Source organism: Hypanus sabinus, chromosome 13, assembly GCF_030144855.1.
Source record: "Hypanus sabinus isolate sHypSab1 chromosome 13, sHypSab1.hap1, whole genome shotgun sequence".
In the NCBI taxonomy this organism is placed as follows: Eukaryota; Metazoa; Chordata; class Chondrichthyes; order Myliobatiformes; family Dasyatidae; genus Hypanus; species Hypanus sabinus.
Window position 1 is genome coordinate 2,940,822 of NC_082718.1, and position 23,860 is coordinate 2,964,681.

Sequence of the window (23,860 nt, forward strand, 5' to 3'; positions counted from 1 at the left end):
GAAAATCTACAGCACATTAAAGGCCCTTCAGCCCACAACATTGTGCTGACCATGTAACCTACTATGATAAAATTTTAATGTCAAAGTTATATTTATTTATAACTGTAATTTTTTCTACTACAAAATATTGGTTTTGTTTAATAGTTAGCACCCTTCACTCCAAATTAGATTGCAGGCTGAGCACACAATCTGGATTAGTTCAGATAATGGTTCAAACCTTGTCCCATCTATCTGCTCAAACTGTAACCGTCACAAGCATCCTATTTCCAGAGTTGGCATTCATTCTATGAACAATACCACCAAAAATGCATTCACTTCAATACCCTTTGTAAGATCAGTCAATACAGAACAATAACTGTATTGTAGAATATAAGAGAAGGATGTGATGCTGAGGCTTTATAAGGTACTGGTAAGGCCTCTCCTTGAGTATTGTGAATAGTTTTGGGCTCTAAGAAAAGGTGTGCTGGCATCAGTGAATGTTCAGAGGAGGTTCACAAGGATGTTTCCAGGAATGAAAAGGTTATCATACAAGTAACGATTGATGCATCTGGGCCTGTAGTCTCTGGAATTTAGAAGGATGAGGGGGGATCTTATTGAAACCTTTTGAATGCTGAAAGGCCTAAACAGAGTAGATATGGAAAGGATGTTTCCCATGGTGGGGGAGTCTAGGACAAGAGAGCACAGCCTTAGGATAGAGGTGTGTCCATTTAAAACAGAGATGTGGAAACATTTCTTTAGCCAGAGGGTGCTGAATTTGTGAAATTTATTACCACAGACAGCTGTGCAGGCCAGGTCATTGGGTGTATTTAAGGCAGAGCTTGATAGATTCTTGATTGAACATAACATCGAAGGTTATGGGGAGAAGGCTGGAGAGTGGGGCTGAGGAGGGGGAAAAAGATCAGCCATAATTGAATGGCAGAGCACTCGATGGGCCAAATGGCCTAATTCTGCTCCTATGTCTTATGATCTTATCATTGTTCAAGTGTGGATCATTTTACCATACAGGTGGCCTCTATCAGATTTGGATGTTGTGATCAACTGCAACCTAGGACAACTCTCCAGAAGAAGGGCTATCCCAATCATCAGCAATCCCACAATCATGTGGATGCTCTTCAACTCTTCCTCTCTGGTGCAAGTGCAAAGACTTCTGATCTGACAGACTGAGTCGGCTTTTGTCTTGTACCTTTCCCAAGGGAAGAGGAGAAGAGAAAAAGAACAAAAGACAATGATAGCCCCCAGCTATTAACCAAAAGAAATGGGAGCTGACTGTTAAATTCAGGATTTTGAGGGATACTATAGCTCTGATTGTTGAAGAATGTAATTGGTCCATAGCCCAGCTGCTTTTGATAGGGACCATATCCCTATCTTGCAAACAGGTTGTTTAAGATGATTGTGTATCTGTGGGTTTGAGAGGTATTATAAAACGTGGAGGAGCAGGGTGACAGTAGCTTCTGCTGGAAGAATGGTACATGACACAAGCTTTCACGTGACCAGTATATTGCTTTAATTTTGAATTTTTATTTGTATTTTACAGAATTGATAATGTACCAGAAGGGGCAAGTGAGTGTTGCCCCTCTGTATGAGATCCAACTCTGCTTTGGTGAGGAGTGGCCCGATGGAAAGCCCAAGGAAAAGAAGCTGATTATGGTGCAGGTAATGGGCTAATTTGGAGTTGGAGAAATGTTCAGCCTCTCCTGAATGGGTATCTTGTAAATGCTGAGGGGAGGACAGGTTTGGTTAGATCTAGAAATTGCAAAAGGTTGTTATGCCTCGATGTAGTCTCCTGCAGTAAACCTATTGTCTGGATGCTCTCAATAGGGCAAATTACAATAACTATTTACACTTCCCAATTTACCTGTGGCAGGTTTCACTGTCTGGATCCTTCACCTGCAAGGACCTTGAAGCATGTATAAATGCCTTAAGAGGATCCAAGTATCTTGAAACTTTCCCAAGAAAGCATCCTTGTATCTAAACTTTTCCCATGAAATATCACAGCCTATGTGCTTCCCCCAACTCCTGTTCATTATGAGAGTTGTAGAAATGCAATTCATGAAATTCCTTCTGTACAGATGTTTCATTGCATGGGTTTTTTTTTGCACGACTGTGACATAAGTTAATCTTTTCCTTTCCTTTCTTTCCTCGTGGCTGATACCAGGTGATTCCAGTTGTGGCACGGATGATGTTTGAGATGTTTTCTGGAGAGCTGTCATTTGATAGCGGGAGCATCCGTCTCCAGATTTCCAACCCAGACCTTAAGGACAATGTGGTATTTCAGTTTAAGGAACTCCACCGGTTGCTGCAGCAGTCCCAGCAGGGCCAGGGGCAGTGGTTAATGCAACCTGCTAACCCACAGTGAATCAGAACATCCACATGAAGAGGAAACAAGCCCTCCAGAATACTGCCAAGCTTCTTGGATCATGGATTTAAACCTGCTGCTAACATCTTTCAATAGGAAAGTTTCAAGAGTTTAAATGCAGACAGACTAAGGCAACCACCAGAACATTACACACCTAGTATTGAAACTGGCAAAACGCGCAGTTTGAAAGAGAACTCACTCCTCAGCATGGATTTGTCTTTCCATTACCACCTCTGAAAGTCAAAGGGCTGCTTCAGTCCACTTCTGTCAGATTGCAACACCGTGGAGGGGACAACAAATGCTCACAGACAACGGCAACATTTTCTTTATTAAGAGGAAAGTGTCTGTATCTAGTTTCAAAGCCCAAAATTGTGTTGCAGTGTGAGATCTCATGCTGTACAAATAGCCATGTGTAAGCTTTGAGTATGATGAGTGTGTTTCATATCACAGAGCACAAAGTGGACACACCATGACACTCCTTTTGTAATTAGTCTTCTTGCTGATCGCTACCATTCTGTTTGAAAGCAACCAGAGCTACTAACGACAGCGTGTCCTCTAGCATACCTACTCCATGCACTTTTGATTGGAATGCTTCTGCAATACAAGTCTTTTGTTTAATTTTTCTATGTATTTCTTTCTGAAATTGTCAGTTAGATATACTATCTCTTCAAGTTAATTTTCTGTCAGATGGATCCATGCATAGTGTATGTGCATATATTAATGGCTGACTGGCTATCAGGAAAAGGGGTCAAACTCTCACACTGAAGTTAGTGATTTAGACTTTCTGAACATGGCATTTGTCAAGTTCATGTTTATTGTCTTCACCCCTACACGTGTATGCTGCCAAACAAGACAACGTTCCTCCATACTACATATAACCACACACGTAACACAGAGTAACATTACTACAAATAATAAGGTGTATATATGACCCAAGTTAACAAGTAAACAGTATAACACTACTGGTGCTTCATACGTGATGGGACCTGGGTCGTGGCAGTGAGTTCAGTAGTCTCACGGCCTGGGGAAAGAAGCTTTTTCCCATCCGAACAGTTCTTGTCCTAATGCTACAGTACTTCCTGCCATAGTGTGTCTGTCGTTGTACAGTAATTGAGAGGCATAACAGTGGGATAGGGTACTTCTGGATAGAATATCAATACTGGGATATGATTCACATAGCAAATCTACCATGCCTTGGGCACTTTTTGCTGGGCCTGCCCTGTATAACACACAGGGGCAACAGTACAGATCAACCAGGGTTGGCCCTCCCCCATATCACAGTGATGCAGTAGTGTTAGTTTCAGTGTATCATTAGGCTACAGGTACTGGTCACAAACCCATTCCTAGATAACACTGGGACAAGGATTACAGGGTATAGGTCACTCTGCCTCTGCGTCAGATTGAGTAAACAGGAACAGGCCATACTGTCCTTCAAGCCCACTCTGATATTCATCAGAATCAGATTTAGTATCAGGGGCATCTATCATGAAATTTGTAAGATTCAAGTTCCAATCTAATAGTCAGATTTGCCCAACATGGAAATTGGCCTTTCAGCCAACTCTTCATTTGCCAGTGCCTGGCCCACCTCCTTCTAAAACTTTCCTATCCTTGTACCTTGTTCAGCTGTCTTTGAGAAGTTGTTATTGTATCTGCCTCAATATCTTCTGGCAGCTGAATGCGCATAGATAACACCCTTTGTGCTTTCAAATAAAAACATCCCTCAAGTTTCTCTTAAATCTTTCCCTTCTCATCTTCAACCTACTCATCTAGTTCTTAATTCCCCAACTCTGCAGGGCTCGGGAGGTGGGGGTAAACTGAGTGTTTTCACCTTATTTATGCCCCTTATGATTTTATACACTTCTGTTTCTTCACCTCTCAATCTCTACATTGGCATTGAGGAGTAAAACCCACCCACTCCCAATAACTCAGTCCCTCATGTCCCGGCGCATCCTTGTAAATCTTCTCTGCACATTTTCCAGTTCAAAATTGTCTTTCATATAAAACTGATAATAATACTCCGAGTGTAACCTCGCCAGCTTCCTGTACAAATGCATTATGAACTCTCAGCTTTGACATGCAATCACTAACCCATCCTTCTGACTGAAGACTTGGTGATGGGCAGGTTTGTTTGCCATAAGATTCTATGGAGTTCAATTTTTCTTCTGGTGTATGTCAATAATGTGAATTTATACCTCACAATGATGGTACATGGGATATCATAATGGACAAGCAGTGAATATAAAGGCTGTGGATAAACACAGGTCAGTCTACAGCTTGAGTTATATTGAGTGCATATAGATCTACCTGCATGTTTCAGCAAGGACGATTCAAAGGAGATTTCCAGGAATGTTGCCATGGCTCTTTAGAACAGAGTTCACATTCTTTAAAACAAAGGAGGTGGAAATGAAATTTAATTGTAGTTATAAAGTTTAGGGATGCTTAGATAGGGTGAATAAAGCAAACCTTTTCCCTTCAGGAGAGAGAACATTAACCTGGGACATAAGTTGGATAATTAGAATTAGAATTTCTTACATCTGTCTCACAACATGAGGGAGTAAAAATCTTTATGCTGTGTCTCTGTCACAATGTACAAACAATAAGGGAGGATATTGCCCAAACACTAAGATGGTTTTGTCTGTGCAGTCAGATTTGAAGCAGATCAATGTACATTGATACATCCGATGGCCTGGTGAAAGAAGCTGTCCTGGAACCTGCTGGTCCTGGCATTAATGCTGCGGTACTGTTTGCCAGACAGAACAGCTGAAACAGTTTGTGGTTGGGTGGCTGGAGTCCCTGATGACCCTCTGGGCCCTTTTTGCACACCTGCTGCTGTAAAATGTCCTGAACAGAGGGAAGCTCACATCCCCAGAAACACTGTCTGCACCACTCTCTGCAGTGCCCCGTACCAGGCAGTGACACAGCCAGTCAGGATGCTCATGATGGTGCCCCCGTAGAAAGTCCTGAGGATTCAGGGACTCATGCCAAACTTCTTCAGCCGTCTGAGGTGAAAGAGACACTGTTGTGACTTTTTTCACCACACAGCCAGTACGTACAGTCCAAGAGGAACTTGAAACTACAGACCTCTCCACCAGTGTCCCATTGATGTCTCCATTCCTCCTGTAATCCACAATCAGCTGGATTGTTTTTTCAGCGTTGAGGGGAAGGTTGTTTTCTTGGCATCACTCTGCTGATGTGTGGGTAATTCAGCATAAAAGGGGTTTGGAGGGAGTTGAATATTTGTTTCAGCTGTAGGTGGTTAAAGTTCACTGCCTGAAAGTCTAGTTGAGGGAAATAGCTTCTCTGCATTTTAACAGGCTCTGGGGTGAGTACCTGGAACGATGGACACAAGATGCTAGAAATCTAGAGCAACACATACAAACTGCTGGAGAAACTCGGCAAGTCAGGCAGCATCTATGGAGAGGAATAAACAGTCAACGTTTTGGGCCAAGATCCTTCCTGCAGACTGGCAAGGAAGAGTGAAGATGCCAGAATAAGAGAGTGGGTGAAGGGGAAGTACAAGCTAGAAGGTGATAGGTGAAGCTAGATGGATGGGGGAGGTGGTGATGAAGTAAGAAGCTGGGAGGTGATAGGTGGAAAAAGTGAAGGGCTGGAGAGGAGGGAATCTGATAGGAGAGGAAAGTGGACTATGGGGAAAGGAAAAGAGGAGGTACACTGGGGAGGTGATAAGCAGATGAGGAGAAGAGGTAAGAGGCTAGAATGGAGAATTGAAGAAGGAGGAGGGGAAAATTACTGGAAGTTTGAGAAATCTATGTTAATGCCATCAGGTTGGAAGCTACTGAGGCAGATGCTGTCTAACCTGCTGAGTTTCTCCAGCATTGCCCTGGTACCATGGACCAAAAACGGGTAAGTGAAATAGGACAACAGTTTGGTTTTCCCTAGCATGGGCTGAATAGCCTTATATGCCAAAAGTGTCAATGGTTCTATAAATCCCAGTTCTTGAATTAACCTGCCTCAATCACCAATCCTCTTGGAGTTTGCCTTTCCATGATTTCTTTTTCATTCTTTCAATAGAAATATAAATTATGTTGAGTTTAACCATACAAACTCCACAGCAGCTTGCTTGGCAACCTATTCTTTCCATGCATTTTTACACGGGTGGTCAGGAATCATTATTGTCCATCTAACCTCTCCCGTAGGATGTGCTTATACTATTTTGTGCAGCAATGCCTGGCATATTCCCCATGATCATCCTCTGTACCATTCATTCAGATTTTGACTGAGTTTCCCACTTGTCCTCAAACTCACTTCAAAATTTAAAGTAAATTTATTGTCAAAGTACATACATGTCACCATGAACAGCCCTGAGATTCATTTACAGTCAATACAAGAAATGCAATAGAATCTATGAAAGACCACACTCAACAGGACAGACAGACAATGTGCAAAAGAACAAACCATACAAATACAAAAAGGAAAAAATAATAATAAATAAAGGAAGAATAAATAGAGAACATGAGATGAAGAGTCCTTGAAAGTGAGTCCGTAGGTTGTGGGTGAGTGAAATGATCTCCACTACTTCAAGAGCAGCTGAGATCTCTTCCTTCAAAGAATGGCAATTCCCTTCCTCTTCTAACGAGGCTGCCCTCACCCACATATCTTCCATTTCCCACACATCTGCTCTCATCCCACTGCCATAACCGGAATAGAGTCCTTACCTACCACCCCATATTCAGTACATCATTCACCTTCATTCTGTCCACCACAAACGCTGGGATTTCCTGGTGGCCATTTGACTTCCCATTCCCATCCATAGCCTCCTCAGTCGTCATGTTGAGGTCACTCTCAGGTTGGAGGACTAACTCTTTATAGTCTTCCTGGGTAACTTCCAACCTGATGGCATAAGTGTCAATTTCTCTAACTCATGTAATTTCTCCACCCCTCTTTTTCCATTCCAGCTCTCTCCCCTTTTACCCCTTCTTTTCTCTTCATCTGGGCATCACCTCCCTCAACTGCCCCTCCTCCTTCCTCCTCTCCCATTGTCCACTGTCCTGTCATATCAGATTCCACTTTTTTCAGTCCTTTACCTCTTCCACCTATGACTTCCCAGCTTCTTACTTCATCCCTCCTGCCCACCTACCAATCCCTTTCTCCTCACCTCACTTCAAGTATCACCTTCCTCGGCCCCTCCCCCTTTCCATTCCTGACAAAGGGTCTCGGCCTGAAACATTGACTGTTTATTCCTCTCCATAGCTGCTGCCTGACCTGCTGAGTTCCTCCAGCATTTTGTGTGTGTTACTCTGGATCTCCAGCATCTGCAGGGTTTCTGATTGACTGAGTTCCGAATGTGCCCAGCTATTGTGAAATAGGTCATTGGAAGTTAATTTTCCCCAAAGTACGTGGCACTCACCGGAGAGTGAGCCCATGCTTGGATTTCCCTTCCCTCAATCACAAAATGATGTAGTGCACATTGTTCATTACATTCTGCTGCAATCAAAGTGTGAGTTCAGTCACATTGGTTGTACTAGGGGAATTCCTTAACTTCCTCTTTCTATTGTCACTAACTTAGAACATATGCTATATTTTTGCACTGTTTTTTTTTTCTTTAGGGGGTTGAACTGAAAAGTACTTCTTGCTGAAAAAAATCATTTTCATTTCGCTATGGTTGGTGCTTCACTTCCCTATTTAGACTGTTGTATGGTGTTAATGGTAAGTTAGGGTTGGACATGAAGCAGGGAAACTGTTAAAGGAAACTCATTTTATACCATTTATTCTCTTGTCCAAACTGAATAGTGCTAAAAACAAGTATTTAACCAGCATCTGCTTGATCTGGAACAAAACCATAAACTACTAATATTATCAGAAGCTCAAGCAGAGTCTCTCCAGAGAGAAGAGTTAGTGCTTTATCACAGTGGCTCATATACAGTGCTGTAAAAACCATGACACCTGCTCATAGTAATAATTTTCTTCGGTGAGAAGCTTTCTTTATCATAATAGCTGATTTTGTAAATGGCTGATATCAGGCTTATATGATGTAGTTTTTATCTCTTAAAATAAGTACACCCCAGTTGGAGCAAGGGTTTTGTCCCCTGTCCCCTCTCCCGAAAAATTTTTTTAGGATGTGTAAACTATAGAAAGGGTGCAGAAGAGATTTACAAGGATGTTGCCTGGATTGAGAATAGAGTGAGTAAACTTGGCCTTTTCTCCTTGGAGCGACGGAGGATGAGAGGTGATCTGATAGAGGTGTATAAGATGATGAGAGGCATTGATCGTGTGGATAGATGTTGGCTTTTTCCCAGGGCTGAAATGGCTGACGAGAGGGCACAGTTTTAAGGTGCTTGGAAGTAGGTTGTTTTTTGTAGGCCTCCATTAGTCTCGATAGACCATGGATTTGCACCTTGGAAAGTTTCCAGGGCGCAAGCCTGGGCAGGGTTTCTTTCAATGGAAGACCAGCAGTTGCCCAAGCTGCAAGTCTCCCCTCTCCACACCACCAATGTCGTCCAAGGGAAGGGCATAACGACCCATACAACTTGGCACCGGTGTCGTCACAGAGCAATGTGTGGTTAAGTGCCTTGCTCAAGGACACACATGCAGCCTCAGCCTAGGCTTGAACTAGCGACCTTCAGATCACTAGACGAACACCTTAACCACTTGGTGGAAGTAGGTACAGAGGAGATGTCAGAGGTAAGTTTTTTTTACCAGAGAGTGGTGAGTGTGTGGAATGGGCTGCCAGCAATGGTGGTGGAGGTGGATATGATAGGATCTTTTAAGAGACTCCTGGATAGGTACATGGAGCTTAGAAAAATAGAGGACTATGGGTAACCCTAGTAATTTCTAAAGTACACATTTGGCATTGTGGGCTGAATGGCCTGTATTGTGCTGTAGGTTTTCTGTTTCTATTACTTCCTTGGAAATTAGAAGTTTAAAGGGAGATTGGATAGAGGTATACAAAATTATGAGGGGTTTAGACAGGGTAAATGCAAGCTGGCTTTTTCCATTGAGGTTGGGTGGGACTACAACCTGAGATCATTCGTTAAAGGTGAAAAGTAAATATAACGGGATCTTGAGGTCAACCTTTTTCATTCAGAAGGTTGTGAGAATATGGAATGAGCTGCCAGCACATGTGGTACATGTAAGCTTGATTTCAACATTTAAGAGAATTTTGGATAAGTACATGGATGGCTATGGTCCTGGTGCAGGTCAATGGGAGTAGTCAGCTTGCTTACATGGTTCAGCATAGACTAGATGGGCCAAAGGGCCTGTTTCTGTGATGTACTTTTCTATGGCTAAGTATTTGACTCATTGTGGAGGTGTCTGTAAACTGCCAGAAAAACACTGGGACAACATGCAAGACTGAGGCTTCGTGATTGTAAAACATCGCTCTGGAAGAATTACTCTAGGAGACAGTGAGATCAATCACAAACGTTTTGAAAGCTGTCCACTTGCTAGGTGAATGGCCCACCAGGGAGCCTGCTGAACAGAGCCTACTCCCATTGGATAAGCAGGGCAGCACAGTGAGAATCACGTTTTCTGATTTCTCAAGTGCCTTCAGTACCATACAGCCCTCATTGCTGGGGAAAAACTCCACTCAATGCAGATTGGCATTTCTATTGGATCCTGGATAATGGACTTCCAAGCTGTGTGTCAGCACTGGGGTCCCACAGAGACCGTATTAGTTCCCTTCCTGTTTACCCTGTATACCTCAGACTTTAGATACAACACTGAGTCATGTCATCTGCAGAAATTCTCTGATGACTCAGCAATAGTTGGGTGTTTTAATGGAGGATAGGAGGTTGAATACTGGGCCCTGGTGGAGGATTTAGTCAAATGGTGCAAGCTGAATCACCAGCAGCTCAACATCAGTAAGACAAAGGAGATGGTGATGGACTTTAGGAAGACTAAGCCTGCATTGCTCCCTGTTATTATTGATGGTGAGGACCTACAAGTAGCTGGGGATGCACCAACACAGAGGCTGTGTACAAGGTCCAGAGTCACCTCTACTTCCTGAGGAGTCTGAGGTCCTTTGGAGTTTGAAGGCCTCTCCTTCACATGTTCTAACAGTCTGTTGTCACCAGTACAATCTTCCATGCGGTGGTGTGCTGGAGCAATGGCATCAACATGGGTGATGCCAAGAGACTCAATAAATTGATTAGAAAAGCTGGCTCTGTTATAGGAGTCAAACTGGACACACTGGAGACTGTGGTAGAACAAAGGACCCTAAGGAAAATCCTAGCCATTCTGTACAATGTTTCTCATCCTCTGCTTGCCTCCTTGACTGAACAGAGAGCACTTTTAGTAATAGACTAAGACAACTGCGCTGCTCCAAAGAGTGCTGTATGAGGTCATTCTTACCTTTGGCCAGTAGGCTCTATAATGAGTCAACTTGTAGCCTGGGAAGTGATGGCCGCCTCCTGTTAGACCACAGCTGCCTGTAAGGAGTTTGTAAGTTCTCCCTGGGATTGTATAGGCTTCCTCTGGGTGAGTCAGGTTAGGATTAGTAAATTAAAGGTATCCTAGCTGCCCAGCACAATCCCCACAATGCTTTTGAGACAAACAATGCTTTTCACTCTATGTTTCGATGTACATGTCACTATTAAAGCTAAACTTTAGACTGTAGGGCAACATTTTTAATTATACACAAAATATATCGATCATGTAGAAAATTGTTATGACAAAAAAGGAGGCCATTCAGCCCAATGGGTTCATAGAACAGTACAGCATAGGCATAGGCCCTTTGGCCCACAAAGTTGTACCAAACACCGATCCCTCCTTCCTGCACCATGTCTATCTTCCTAATGCTCATGTGTCTCGCTGAATGTCTCTTAGAGGCCTCTAATGTATTTACCTCTGCCACCACACCAGGCATCCACCACTCTGAGTGAAGAACTTACCCCTCACATCCCTTTTGAACCTTCAATGCAGGCCTCTGGTATTAGACATTTCAACCCTGGGAAACAGATACTCCCCACAGAACAATCCCATCAGGCCCGTGCACTGAACAGGATGAAGGTGTTGCCAGGATATTGTTATGGTGCCTGTAAGGTTCTGTAAGGTAATTGAAGTTCAATCACAGTTGCCAGGATATTGTTATGGTGCCTGTAAGGTTCTGTAAGGTAATTGAAGTTCAATCACAGTTGCCAGGATATTGTTATGGTGCCTGTAAGGTTCTGTAAGGTAATTGAAGTTCAATCACAGTTGCCAGGATATTGTTATGGTGCCTGTAAGGTTCTGTAAGGTAATTGAAGTTCAATCACAGTTGCCAGGATATTGTTATGGTGCCTGTAAGGTTCTGTAAGGTAATTGAAGTTCAATCACAGTTGCCAGGATATTGTTATGGTGCCTGTAAGGTTCTGTAAGGTAATTGAAGTTCAATCACAGTTGCCAGGATATTGTTATGGTGCCTGTAAGGTTCTGTAAGGTAATTGAAGTTCAATCACAGTTGCGAAACATGGTGTCATAGTGCAACAATTTGCACACCACTGTGCACTCACTCCTTTTTCGCCAGGAAGGATGACGTTCATTCACAGCTCCTGGACTGACCATCTGAGACCTCCCCTCACTGTTCCCTCAAAACATAGCCACACAGTAACTGAGATATCCGGCAGACATCGCCTTCATGTTCAGGCAGCTGGAATTTTCTTTTATATAACCCAAATAAATGTGAGGTGTTTCATTTTGGTAGGTCAAATAGGATGGCAGAATATAGTATTAATGATAAGACTCTTGGCAGTGTGGAGGATCAGAGGGATCTTGGGGTCCGAGTCCATAGGACACTCAAAGCTGCTACGCAGGTTGACTCTGTGTATTGGCAATACAGTGTATTGGCCTTCATCAATTGTGGGATTGAGTTTAAGAGCCAAGAGGTAATGTTACAGCTATATAGGACCCTGGCCAGACCCCACTTGGAGTATTGTGCTCAATTCTGGTCGCCTCACTACAGGAAGGACGTGGAAACGATAGAAAGGGGGCAGAGGAGATTTACAAGGATGTTGCCTGGATTGGGGAGCATGTCTTATGAGAATAGGTTGAGTGAACTCAGCATTTTCTCCTTGGAGCAATGGAGGATGAGAGGTGACCTGATAGAGGTGTATAAAATGATGAGAGGCATTGATCGTGTGGATAGTTTTTTCCCCAAGGCTGAAATGGGTAGCACGAGAGGGTATAGTTTTAAGGTGCTTGGAAGTAGGTACAGAGAAGATGTCAGGGTAAGTTTTTTTTACTCAGAGAGTGGTGAGTGCGTGGAATGGGCTGCTGGCAATGGTGGTGGTGGTGGATACGATAGGGTCTTTTAAGAGACTCCTGGACAGGTACATGGAGCTTAGAAAAATAGAAGGCTATGGGAAAAGCCTAGGTAGTTCTAAGGTAAGGATGTGTTTGGCACAGCTTTGTGGGCGGATGGCCTGTATTGTGCTGTAGGTTTTCTGTTTCTATTATGAAGGGCATACAGTTTGAGATGTGGCCAAAGCTAGTGAAATATCTGATATCCATGCACCCAGAGTCATCCAGAAATTCTTCCAAGTTCTGATGCTCCAACAAAAAGGAAAGATCCTCCCCATATACACCTGTCAAGATCTTTCTTACTTAATGCAGTGACCTGTCAGTGCATATAACTGTGGTCCAACCAATAGTTCCTCATAAAACAATCCTCTGATTCCAAGCACAAGTTCAGTAAACCTTCTCTGAACTGCTGACAACAGTAACATTCCACCTTAAATAAGCAGACCAATTTTTAAAACTTTTATTTTGAGGTACAGCCCTTCCAGCCTGTGGTGAACTACATATACCTGTCTGGACACCCCCCCCCCCCCCGCCCCCGCTGACTGCTCCTGTGGCTCCTCCCACAGACCCCAGTATAAAGGTGATTGAGGCCGGAGCCCGGCCTCAGTCTCCAGGATGTAGTATGGTGGTCACTCACTGCTTGTTCCTTCTTCCAGCCAATAAAAGCCGATACCTCGCCTTTACGTCTCAGAGTGAGTTACTGGTGGTGCATCACAGCCCAACAAGCCTGTATTGCCCAATTACATCTGTGTGAATAATTAACCTAATAAAATGTTTGTCTTTGGAAGGTCAAAGCTAAATTGGATAAGACCATGACCATAAAGACATAGAAGCAGAATTAGGCCATTAAACCCATCAAGTCTGCTCCACCATTTAATTTCCTTTCTGCTTTCTTAAAGAGTGGAGTGACATTTGCAATTTTCCAGTCCTCTGGCACCATGCCAGAGTCCAATGATTCTTGTAAGATAATTTCTAATGCCACCACAATTTCTAGAGCTATCTCTTTCCCTAGGGCAAACACGAGGAAATCTGCAGATGCTGGAAATTCAAACAACACACACAAAATGCTGGTAGAACACAGCAGGCTAGGCAGCATTTTGTGTGTGTTGTTCTTACCCTAGGGTGCAGTTCATCTGGTCCGGGTGACTTACTACTTTTAGTCTTTCAGCTTTTAGAGCACTTTCTTACTTGTAATAGTAACTGCACTCACTTCTCTTCCCTCGCACCCTTCTACACCTAGCACATTGTAAGCGTCTTTCACAATGAAGACTGGTGCACTCAATTAGTTCAACTGCCATCTCCTTACCACCTGTTATTATTTCTCCTGCCTCATTTTCTAGTGGTCCTATATCCACTCTCATTTCTCTTTTATTTTTAACATGCTTGAAAGAACTTTTACTACCCACTTTGATATTATTTGCCAATCCAGTGTAGCTGATCCCCTAGTAGGCTCAATGACAAACTGCTCCAAAAAGCCATCTTATAGGTATTCAACAAATTCATTGTTGAGATCCATTACCAACCTGATTTTCCCAATCTACCTGCATGTTAAAATCCCTCATGACTAGCATAACATTGCCCCTTTGACTCGCATTTTCTTTTTCCTGTTGTAATCTGTGGTCCACATCCCAGCTACTGTTTGGAGGCTTGTAAATAACTGTCATCAGGGTCCTTTCACCCTTGCAGTTTCTTAACTCAACCCACAAGAATTCAATATCTGCCAATCCTATGTCACATCTTTCTAAGGATTTGATGCCATTCTTTACCAACAGAGTCACACCACCCTTTCTGCCTCCCTTCCTATCCTTCCAATACAACATGCATCCTTGTATATTTAGCTCTCACCTGCAACCATCCTTCAGCCACAATTCAGTGATGGCCACAACAGCCTACCTGGCAATCTGTAATAGTGCAACATAATTATCCACCTGATTTCTTACACTCCGTGCATTGAGATATAGCACTCTGAGTGCTGTATTTGTGACTCTTTCTGATTCTGCATCCCTAATGCACCGATACCCACCCTGCTAGCTGCAATTTTGTCCTGTCACCTGCCTGCCCTTCCTGACAGTCTGATTGCATGCTGTCTTTGATTTTTTATCACCTGTCCTATCCTGAATCCCTTCACTCCAGTTCCTATCCCCTGCCAAATTAGTTTAAACCCTCCCCAACAACTCTAACAAATGTGTCCGTGAAAATATTGGTTCCCTTGGGTTCAAGTGCAACCCTTCACTTTTGTACAGGTTACACCACCCTCAGAAGAGATCCCAGTGATCCAAGAACCTGAAGCCCTGCACCAGCTTCTCAGCCAAATCATCCTGTTCCTCCCCTCACTGGCGCATGACACAGATAGCAATCCAGAAATTACTCCCTGGAGTTCCTACTTCTCAGCTTTTTGCCTGGTTCTCTAAATTCTATCTCTAGGACATCTTTGCATTTCCTTCCTACATCATTGGTACCAATATGCACCAAGACATCTGGCAGCATTCCCTCCCTCTCCAAAATGCTGTGCATGTAATCTGAGATGTCCCTGACCCTGGCATCAGTGAAAATTACGCTGCTCAGGAAGCTTAATGGTCTGAGGGTGGATAAATCTCCTGGACCTGATGGAATGCACCCTCGGGTTCTGAAGGAAGTAGCTGGAGAGATTGCAGAGGCATTAACAATGATCTTTCAAGAATCGATAGATGCTGGCATTGTAGCAGATGACTGAAAAATTGCAAATGTTACTCCACTATTTAAGGAGGGTGGGAGGCAGCAGAAAGGAAACTATAGACCTATTAGCTGGACATCAGTGGTTGGGAAGTTGTTGGAATCGATTGTTAGGGATGAGATTACGGAGTACCTGGAGGCACATGACAAGATAGGCCAAAGCCAGCATGGTTTCCTGTCTAGCTAACTTACTGCAATTTCTTGAGGAAATTACAAGCAGGGTAGACAAAGGAGATGCAGTGGATGTGGTGTACTTGGATTTTCAGGGAGCCTTTGACAAGTTGCCACACAGGAGGCTGCTTAGAGCCCATGAAATTACAGGGAAGTTACTAGCATGGGTGGAGCATTGGTTGATCGGCAGAAAACAGAGAGTGGGAATAAAGGGATCCCAATCTGGCTGGCTGCCTGTTACCAGTGGAGTTCCACAGGGGTCAATGTTGGGACTGCTGCTTTTTACGATGTATGTCAATGATTTGGACTACAGGATTAATGGATTTGTGGCTAAATTTGCCAATGATACAGAGATAGGTGGAAGAAAAGGTAGTGTTGAGGAAACAGAGAACCTGCAGAGAGACTTAGATAGTTTAGGAGAATGAGCAAAGAAGTGGCAAATGAAGTACATTGTTGGAAAGTGTATGGTCATGCACTTTGGAGGAAGAAATAAATGGGCATACTATTATGCAGATGAATAAATAATTCAAAGAATTCAAAGTCCAGAGATGCAAAGGGACTTGGGAGTCCTTGTGCAGGATACCCTAAAGGTTGATCTCCAGGTTGAGTCGGTGGTGAAGAAGGCAAATGCAATGTTGGCATTCATTTCTAGAGGTATAGAATATAAGAGCAGGGATGTGATGTTGAGGCTCTATAAGGCACTCGTGAGACCACACTCGGAGTGTTCAAAGCAGCTTTGGGCTCCTTATTTTAGAAAGGATATACTGACAGTGGAGAGGTTTCAGAGAAGATTCACAAGAATGATTCCAGGAATGAAAGTGTTACTGTATGAGGAATGTCTGGCAGCTCTTGGACTGTATTCCCTGGAGTTCAGGAGAATGAGGGGGAATCTCATAGAAACATTCCAAATGTTAAAAGGCTTGAACAGATCAGATATGGCAAAGTTATTTCCCATGGTAGGGGAGTCTAGGACCAGAGGGCACGACTTCAGGATTGAAGGATGTCCATTTAGCACAGAGATGTGGAGAAATTACTTTAGTCAGAGGGTGGTAAATCTGTGGAATTTGTTGCCCCGAGCAACAAACCTTTGGGTCTTTGGGTGCATTTAAGGCAAGAGATAGATAGGTTCTGGATTAGTCAGTGCATCAAAGGATATGGAGAGAAGGCAGGGGAGTGGGGATGACTGGAAGAATTGGATCAGCCATGATCAAATGGCAGAACAGACTCGATGGGCCAAATGACCTACTTCTGCTCCTATATCTTATGGTCTTAACATACCATCCAGGTATCCCATTCACATCCACAGAACCTCCTGTCTGTTCCCCTCACTATTGAGTCCCCTATCACTACCACTCCCCTCACCTTCTACACCACGGACACATCTTCAGTGCCAGTACCCTGGTCTCTGTTGCATTCCCCTGGGAAGTCATCCCCCACAACAATATGCAAAATGGCATACTTATTATTGAGGGGAATGGCTACATTGGTGCTCTGTGCTAACTCCTTATTCACAATTCCATCTCTCCTGACAGTCACCCAGCTACTCACCTTCTGCAACTTGAGGGTGACTACTTCCCTGTAACTCTGATCGATTATCTCCTCACTCTCCCATACAATCCAAAGATCATCCTGTTGCTGCTCCAGATCCCTAAGACGGTCTTCAAGGAGCTGCAGCTGGATGCACTTCACACAGATGTAGTTCCCTGGGAAACTCTGGCATGAAGAACACAGAACAGCCATTTAAACTACACTAAGTACCCCGACACAGTAAGAAAACAGGGAACCCCAATCATTCCAGTGACAGAACTGAACTCTGGTCACTGGCACTGTAAGAGTTACACTAACTACACTACCACACTGCCCTAAAACTATTTACAAAATACTTTAGCCTCGCAATATCTTTCCTGCCTATGTTTTCCACATTTACCCACATTTGTCAGATCTCTGTCCATTCGATTAACCTATCTCTGTATTCCTTTGTCCTGTTCACAACCTACCAATGTGTCACAAGCAAATTTCAAATCTCCTTATCTCTTCTCAATTTTCTATGTTCCAAGGAATAAAGTCTAACCTATTCAATCTTGCCTTATAACTCAGGTGTTCCAGTCCTGGCACTTCTCTGCGCTCTGTCAACCTTACTTACTTTTCTGCACACAAAACTGCCAGTGACAGTGGTTGAGGCAGATACAGTAGGGTCTTCTAAAATACTCTTAGGTAATTGAGCTTAGAAAAATAGAGTGCTATGCAATAGGGAAATTCTAGGTAGTTTCTAGAGTAGGTTACATGGTTGGCACAACATTGTGGGCTGAATGGCCTGTAATTCTACGTAATACTCCAAATTAGGCCTCATCAGCATTGTATAAAACTTTAACACAACATCCCATCTCCTGTACTCAATACTTTGATTTATGGTCAATGTGCCAAAAGCTTTCTTTATGACCCTATCTACGCTGTGATGCCACTTACAATGAATTATGGACCTGTATTATGCACCTTGGACCAGTGCGGGCAGCGGAGTGCGCAGGAGCAGAGTGCTGGGCTTTGGCTCAGCCGGCTTTGGTGCAAGAGGACTTCGACAAGAAGCCTGTTTTTCATTTATTCTGACTAATCTAGGAACAGGTAATGGGGGAGACAGTCAGAGCAGTGGTGTGTTCCGTATTGCAGTATGTGGGAGGTCAGGGTCAACACAGTTGTTCCTGATGACCACACCTGCAAGAGGTGCATCCAGCTCCAGCTCCTACCAGCCCGAGTTAGGGAGTTGGAGCTGGAGCTGGATGAACTACGGATCATTCGGGAGGCAGAGGCGGAGGCAGAGGCAGAGACAGAGATAGATAAGAGTTATTGGGAGGCAGTCACACCGAAAAGACAGGAGGTAGGCAAACGGGTGACGGTCAAGAGAGGCAGGGGGAGCAGACTGAGAGAGAAGAGCACCCCTGTGGCTGTCCCCATCAAAAATAACTATACCGTTTTGGATACTGTTGGTGGGGATGACCTACTAGGAACAAGCTGCAGTGGTCTTGTCTCTGGCACTGAGGTTGGACCCTTGACTAGGAAGGGGAGGAGGAAAGAGAAGAGAGCAGTATTGATAGGGGATTCTATAGTCAGGGGGGCGGATAGGAGATTTTGTGGGGAAGATCGGGAGTCTCGGATGGTATGTTGCTTCCCTGGTGCCAGGGTCCGAGACATCTCAGATCGGGTGCAGGTTATTCTCGAGAGGGAGGGCAAGAATCCAGATCTTGTGGTCCATGTAGGGACCAATGACGTGGGTAGGGTGAGTGAGGGGGTCCTGCATAGGGAGTTCAGGGAGTTAGGTGTGAAGCTGAAGAGCAGGACCTCCAGGGTAACAATCTCAGGATTGCTACCTGTGCCACGTGCGAGTGAGGCAAGGAACAGAAAGATTATACAGATTAATACGTGGCTGAGAGGATGGTGCAGGAGGGAGGGCTTCAGGTTTGTAGATAATTGGGCTTTGTTCCAGGGAAGGTGGGATTTGTTCCGAAGGGATGGTTTACACCTGAACTGGAGCAGTACTAACATTCTTGCAGGGAAGTTTGCTAGAGCTTCTTGGGGGGGGGGGGGGTTAAACTAAATTTGCAGGGGGCGGGGATCCAGAATGTGAAGGAGGATAGCGAGAGGAAGAATAAAGGACAGGTGGGGACTACACGGTTCCGGAATATTAAGTGTGTAGTAGAGGAAGGTGGGGGGGAACAAGTGATAAGGAGGACTCATGTACAGAGGGATGGTCTGATGGAACATGGAGTTAAATGTGCAGAAAGAATAAGTAAATTTAGGAAGGACAACAAAATTCTAGGGGCGTATAGCCCGAAGGGAGTTCAGGGAGCTGGGTTAAGCACAATAGGCAGCGATTCAAACAGAGAGAGGAGAAATGGGTTAAAAATTCTATTTCTGAATGCACGGTGTCAGAAATAAGGTGGATGAGCTTGAAGCCCAGGTGCGAATGGGTAACTATGATGTTGTTGGGATAACGGAGACATGGCTGCAGGGAGATCAGACCTGGGAAATGAATGTACAAGGGTATACGTGCTATCATAGGGACAGAAATGTGGGCAGAGGGGGTGGGGTGGCCCTGTTGGTGAGGAATGAGATTCAGTCCTTTGCAAGGGGGGACATAGGGTCAGGAGAAGTAGAATCTGTGTGGATAGAACTGAGGAACAGTAAGGACAAAAGGACCCAAATGGGTGTTGTCTACAGGCCACCAAACAGTAGCATGGATATTGGGTGCAAGTTGAATAGGGAGTTAACATTGGCATGTGGCAAAGGTAATGTCGCAGTAGTTATGGAGGATTTCAACATGCAGGTGAACTGGGAGAATCAGGTTGGTGCTGGACCACAGGATAGGGAGTTTGTAGAGTGCCTACGGGATGCATTCTTGGAACAGCTTGTACGAGAGCCGACCAGGGACAAGGCTATTCTAGATTTAGTGTTATGTAATGAACAGGATTTGATAAGTGATCTCGCAGTAAAGGAACCATTAAGAGGTAGTGATCACAATATGATAAGCTTTTATCTGCAATTTGAGAAGGATAAGGGCAGCTCGGTGTCAGTGTTGCAGATGAACAGGGGAAACTATGGAGCCATGAGGGAGGAGCGGGCCAAAGTTGACTGGACAGATAGCCCAGCAGAAAAGACAGTGGAACAGCAATGGCAGGTATTCTTGGGAATAATGCACAAGGTGCAAAATCAGTTCATCCCCCAAAGAAGGAAGGATTCAAAGGGGGGAAAGGGGCCACAGTAGTTGACAAAGGAAGTCAGAGATTGCATAGCATTAAAAAAAAGTAAATATGATACAGCTAAGGTGAGTGGGAGGACAGATGATTGGGAAGTTTTTAAGGAACAACAAAACACTAAAAAAGACAATACAGGGAGAAAAAATGAGGTATGAACGCAAGCTAGCCAGGAATATAAAGGAAGATAGCAAAAGCTTTTTTAGGTATGTGAAAAGAAAGAAGATAGTTAAGAACAATGTTGGGCCCTTGAAGAATGAATTGGGTGAAATTATTATGGGAAACAGAGAAATGGCAGAAGAATTTAATGAGTACTTTAGATCTGTTTTCACTAAGGAAGACACAAGCAATCTCCCAGATGTATGGATGGGCCAGGGACATAGGGTAACAGAGGAAATGAAACAGATTGACATTCGGAAGGAAACGGTGATGAGAAGACTGATGGGACTGAAGGCTGACAAATCCCCAGGTCCAGATGGTCTGCACCCTAGGGTACTAAAGGAGGTGGCCCTGGAAATTGCGGATGCATTGGTAGTCATTTTCCAATGTTCCTTAGATTCAGGATCAGTTCCTGAGGATTGGAGAATGGCTAATGTTATCCCACTTTTTAAGAAAGGAGGGAGGGAGAAAACAGAGAACTATCGACCTGTCAGCCTGACATCGGTGGTGGGAAAGATGCTAGAGTCCATTATTAAGGATGAAATAGTGGCATATCTAGATAGCAGTGATAGGATTGGGCCGAGCCAGCATGGATTTACCAAGGGTAAATCATGCTTGACTAATCTGTTGGAGTTTTTCGAGGATGTAACCAGGAAGTTAGACGGGGGAGATCCAGTGGATGTAGTGTACCTCAATTTTCAGAAGGCATTTGATAAGGTCCCACATAGAAGATTGGTGGGTAAAATCAAAGCTCAGGGCATTGGGGGGAAGACATTGACATGGATAGAAAACTGGTTGGCAGATGGAAAGCAAAGGGTAGCGGTGAATGGGTGTTTCTCGGAATGGCAGGTGGTGACTAGTGAGGTGCCACAGGGCTCGGTATTGGGACCACAGCTGTTTACCATTTACATTAACGATTTGGATGAAGGCACAGAAAATAACATCAGCAAATTTGCTGATGATACTAAGCTGGGTGGCAGTGTGACATGTGATGAGGATGTTAGGAGAATTCATGGTGATTTGGATAGGCTGGGTGAGTGGGCAGATACTTGGCAGATGGTGTTTAATGTGAATAAGTGTGAGGTTATCCACTTTGGGAGTAAGAACAGGAAGGCAGATTATTATCTGAACAGTGTAGAGTTGGGTAAGGGAGAAATACAAAGAGATCTCGGAGTCCTTGTTCATCAGTCACTGAAGGTGAATGAGCAAGTGCAGCAGGCAGTGAAGAAGGCTAATGGAATGTTGGTCTTTATTACAAAGGGAATTGAGTACAAGAGCAAGGAATTCCTCTTGCATTTGTACAGAGCCCTGGTGAGACCAAACCTGGAGTATTGTGTACAGTTTTGGTCTCCAGGGTTAAGGAAGGACATCCTGGCTGTAGAGGAAGTGCAGCATAGATTCACAAGGTTAATTCCTGGGATGTCTGGACTGTTGAGAGACTGGGCTTGTACACGCTGGAATTAAGGAGATTGAGAGGGGATCTGATTGAAACATATAAGATTATTAAGGGATTCGACAAGATAGATGCAGGAAATATGTTCCAGATGCTGGGAGAGTCCGGTACCAGAGGGCATGGTTTGAGAGTAAGGGGTGGGTCATTTAGGACAGAGTTAAGGAGAAACTTCTTCTCCCAGAGAGTTGTGGGGGTCTGGAATGCACTGCCTCGGAAGGTAGTGGAGGCCAATTCTCTGGATGCTTTCAAGAAGGAGCTAGATAGGTATCTTATGGATAGGGTAATCAAGGGATATGGGGACAAGGCAGGAACCGGGTATTGATAGTAGATGATCAGCCATGATCTCAAAATGGCGGTGCAGGCTCGATGGGCCGAATGGTCTACTTCTGCACCTATTGTCTATTATCCCTTTGTTCTATCACACTCATCCCCTACTGTTCACTGTATAAGACCTACCCTGGTTAGTCCTACTGAAGCATCCTTTTGGAAGAATATCGGCTTTTCATTTCCCTCCATAGACACTGCCTGACTTGCCGAGTTCACCCAGCGTTTTGTGTGCAGCACACCGACCTCTACTTGCTCTCTGGCACCTCACACTTTACCCCAGATCATAGCACCCGAATAAAACCACAAAAAACAAAAACAGCTCACCATTACCTAGACCGTTACAGATCCATCACATCAGGAGATCCCCAACCTGGTTTTGCTCAAGCTTTCAATGTCCATTTCCATCTCTTACCCAAGATCCATAGACAGAACTTCCCTGATAGGTTTTGACTGCTCTTACCCCATTGAATTCATTCATCCTGGACTCTATCCCACCTCCCCTCATCTTGAATGTGAGAAGGAACCTGATACCTCTTATGCACTCCATTTAACAAAAACACAATCAGTTCCCTCCACTAACACGCTCAGTTATTTGCTAGAACTTGTCCTCACCTTCAACAACTTCTCATTCAGTTCTTCCATTTTCTCCCAATCAAATGTGTGGCATGGTCATTCACGTACGCCCCAGCTAGGTCTGTCTTTTTGTTTGATCCATTGGACAGCCCTTCCTCCAAGCCTCCTTTGACACAAACCCCAACATTTTCTTCACTGCATCAATTGCATCTGTACTGCTTCCTGAATTCATGCATCATCAGATTTGGCCCCAACTTCCCTTCACCTCTTCCTGCCTTTCAATTCACTCGAGCTGGCTCTGTCACTCCATCTCAAGAGGCAGATTTGCTACTTACATTTTCTATAAACTTGGCAACTCCCACAGCTACCTCAACTGCACCTCCTTTCATCTGGCCTCCTGTAAGAATTCTGTATCTCTGTGTTTAGAGTTGGGGCACATCTGTAGTCAAGACAGCTCGAGAGCTTCTGTAATGTCCTCCTCATTCCAACAGCAGGGCTTCCTCTCTGCTATAGTTGGAGCCCTGACAGAGAAATATTCCCATTTCCTGCACGTGCTTTGACCACCCAACTTTCATAGGAAAAATCAGTTTCATTAGTCCTATCTTTAATCTTGCCAGCTTCCATATCATGGTGCATCATTTCCACCAGTTCCAATTTGATCCCACTCCTAGTGACACCTCCTCGTCCCCTCCCTTCCTGCTTCCTGTAGGGACCACTCACTTTGTGACTCTCTTTCCTTTTCCCCCAATATCTTCCTCTGCAATCACAGTAGATCTAACCTCTGTCCACCTCCCTAACAATGACCCAGAACTCAAACCAGCCCCCCGGATAATACAGAGTTTTACCTGCACTTTTTCCAACTTGGTCGACTACATTTGGTGCTCACAATGTGGCCACCTCTACATTAATGAAAACGAGCATAGACTAGGGTAGAGTATCAGCACTGTCCACAAATGACTACCCTGTGCTTCCATTTGCACGTCATCAAACTTTCCTTCCTATTCCCGCACTGACCTGTCTGTCCTCGGACTATTCCATTGCTAGAGAGGCCAAATGCAGAATAGAGGAACAACACTTCTACTTGAGCAGTGTACAATCTAATGGCATTAATGTTTAATTTTCCAGGAT

General features: G+C 44.2%; 1 protein-coding gene across 5 annotated transcripts in view; it reads left to right on the plus strand.

The window, feature by feature from the left end:
• LOC132403578 (interferon regulatory factor 6-like) overlaps positions 1-2,974 on the plus strand; it is a 56,247-nt gene extending 53,273 nt beyond the window's left edge. For all 5 annotated transcript variants that reach the window (XM_059986997.1, XM_059986999.1, XM_059987000.1 and 2 more), the window contains 2 exons: positions 1,535-1,653; positions 2,156-2,974. In XM_059986997.1, the coding sequence (XP_059842980.1) occupies positions 1,535-1,653; positions 2,156-2,356 (320 nt within the window). In that variant the 3' untranslated portion in view covers positions 2,357-2,974. The remainder of the gene's footprint in view (positions 1-1,534; positions 1,654-2,155) is intronic.
• The last annotated feature ends 20,886 nt before the right edge of the window (positions 2,975-23,860 follow it).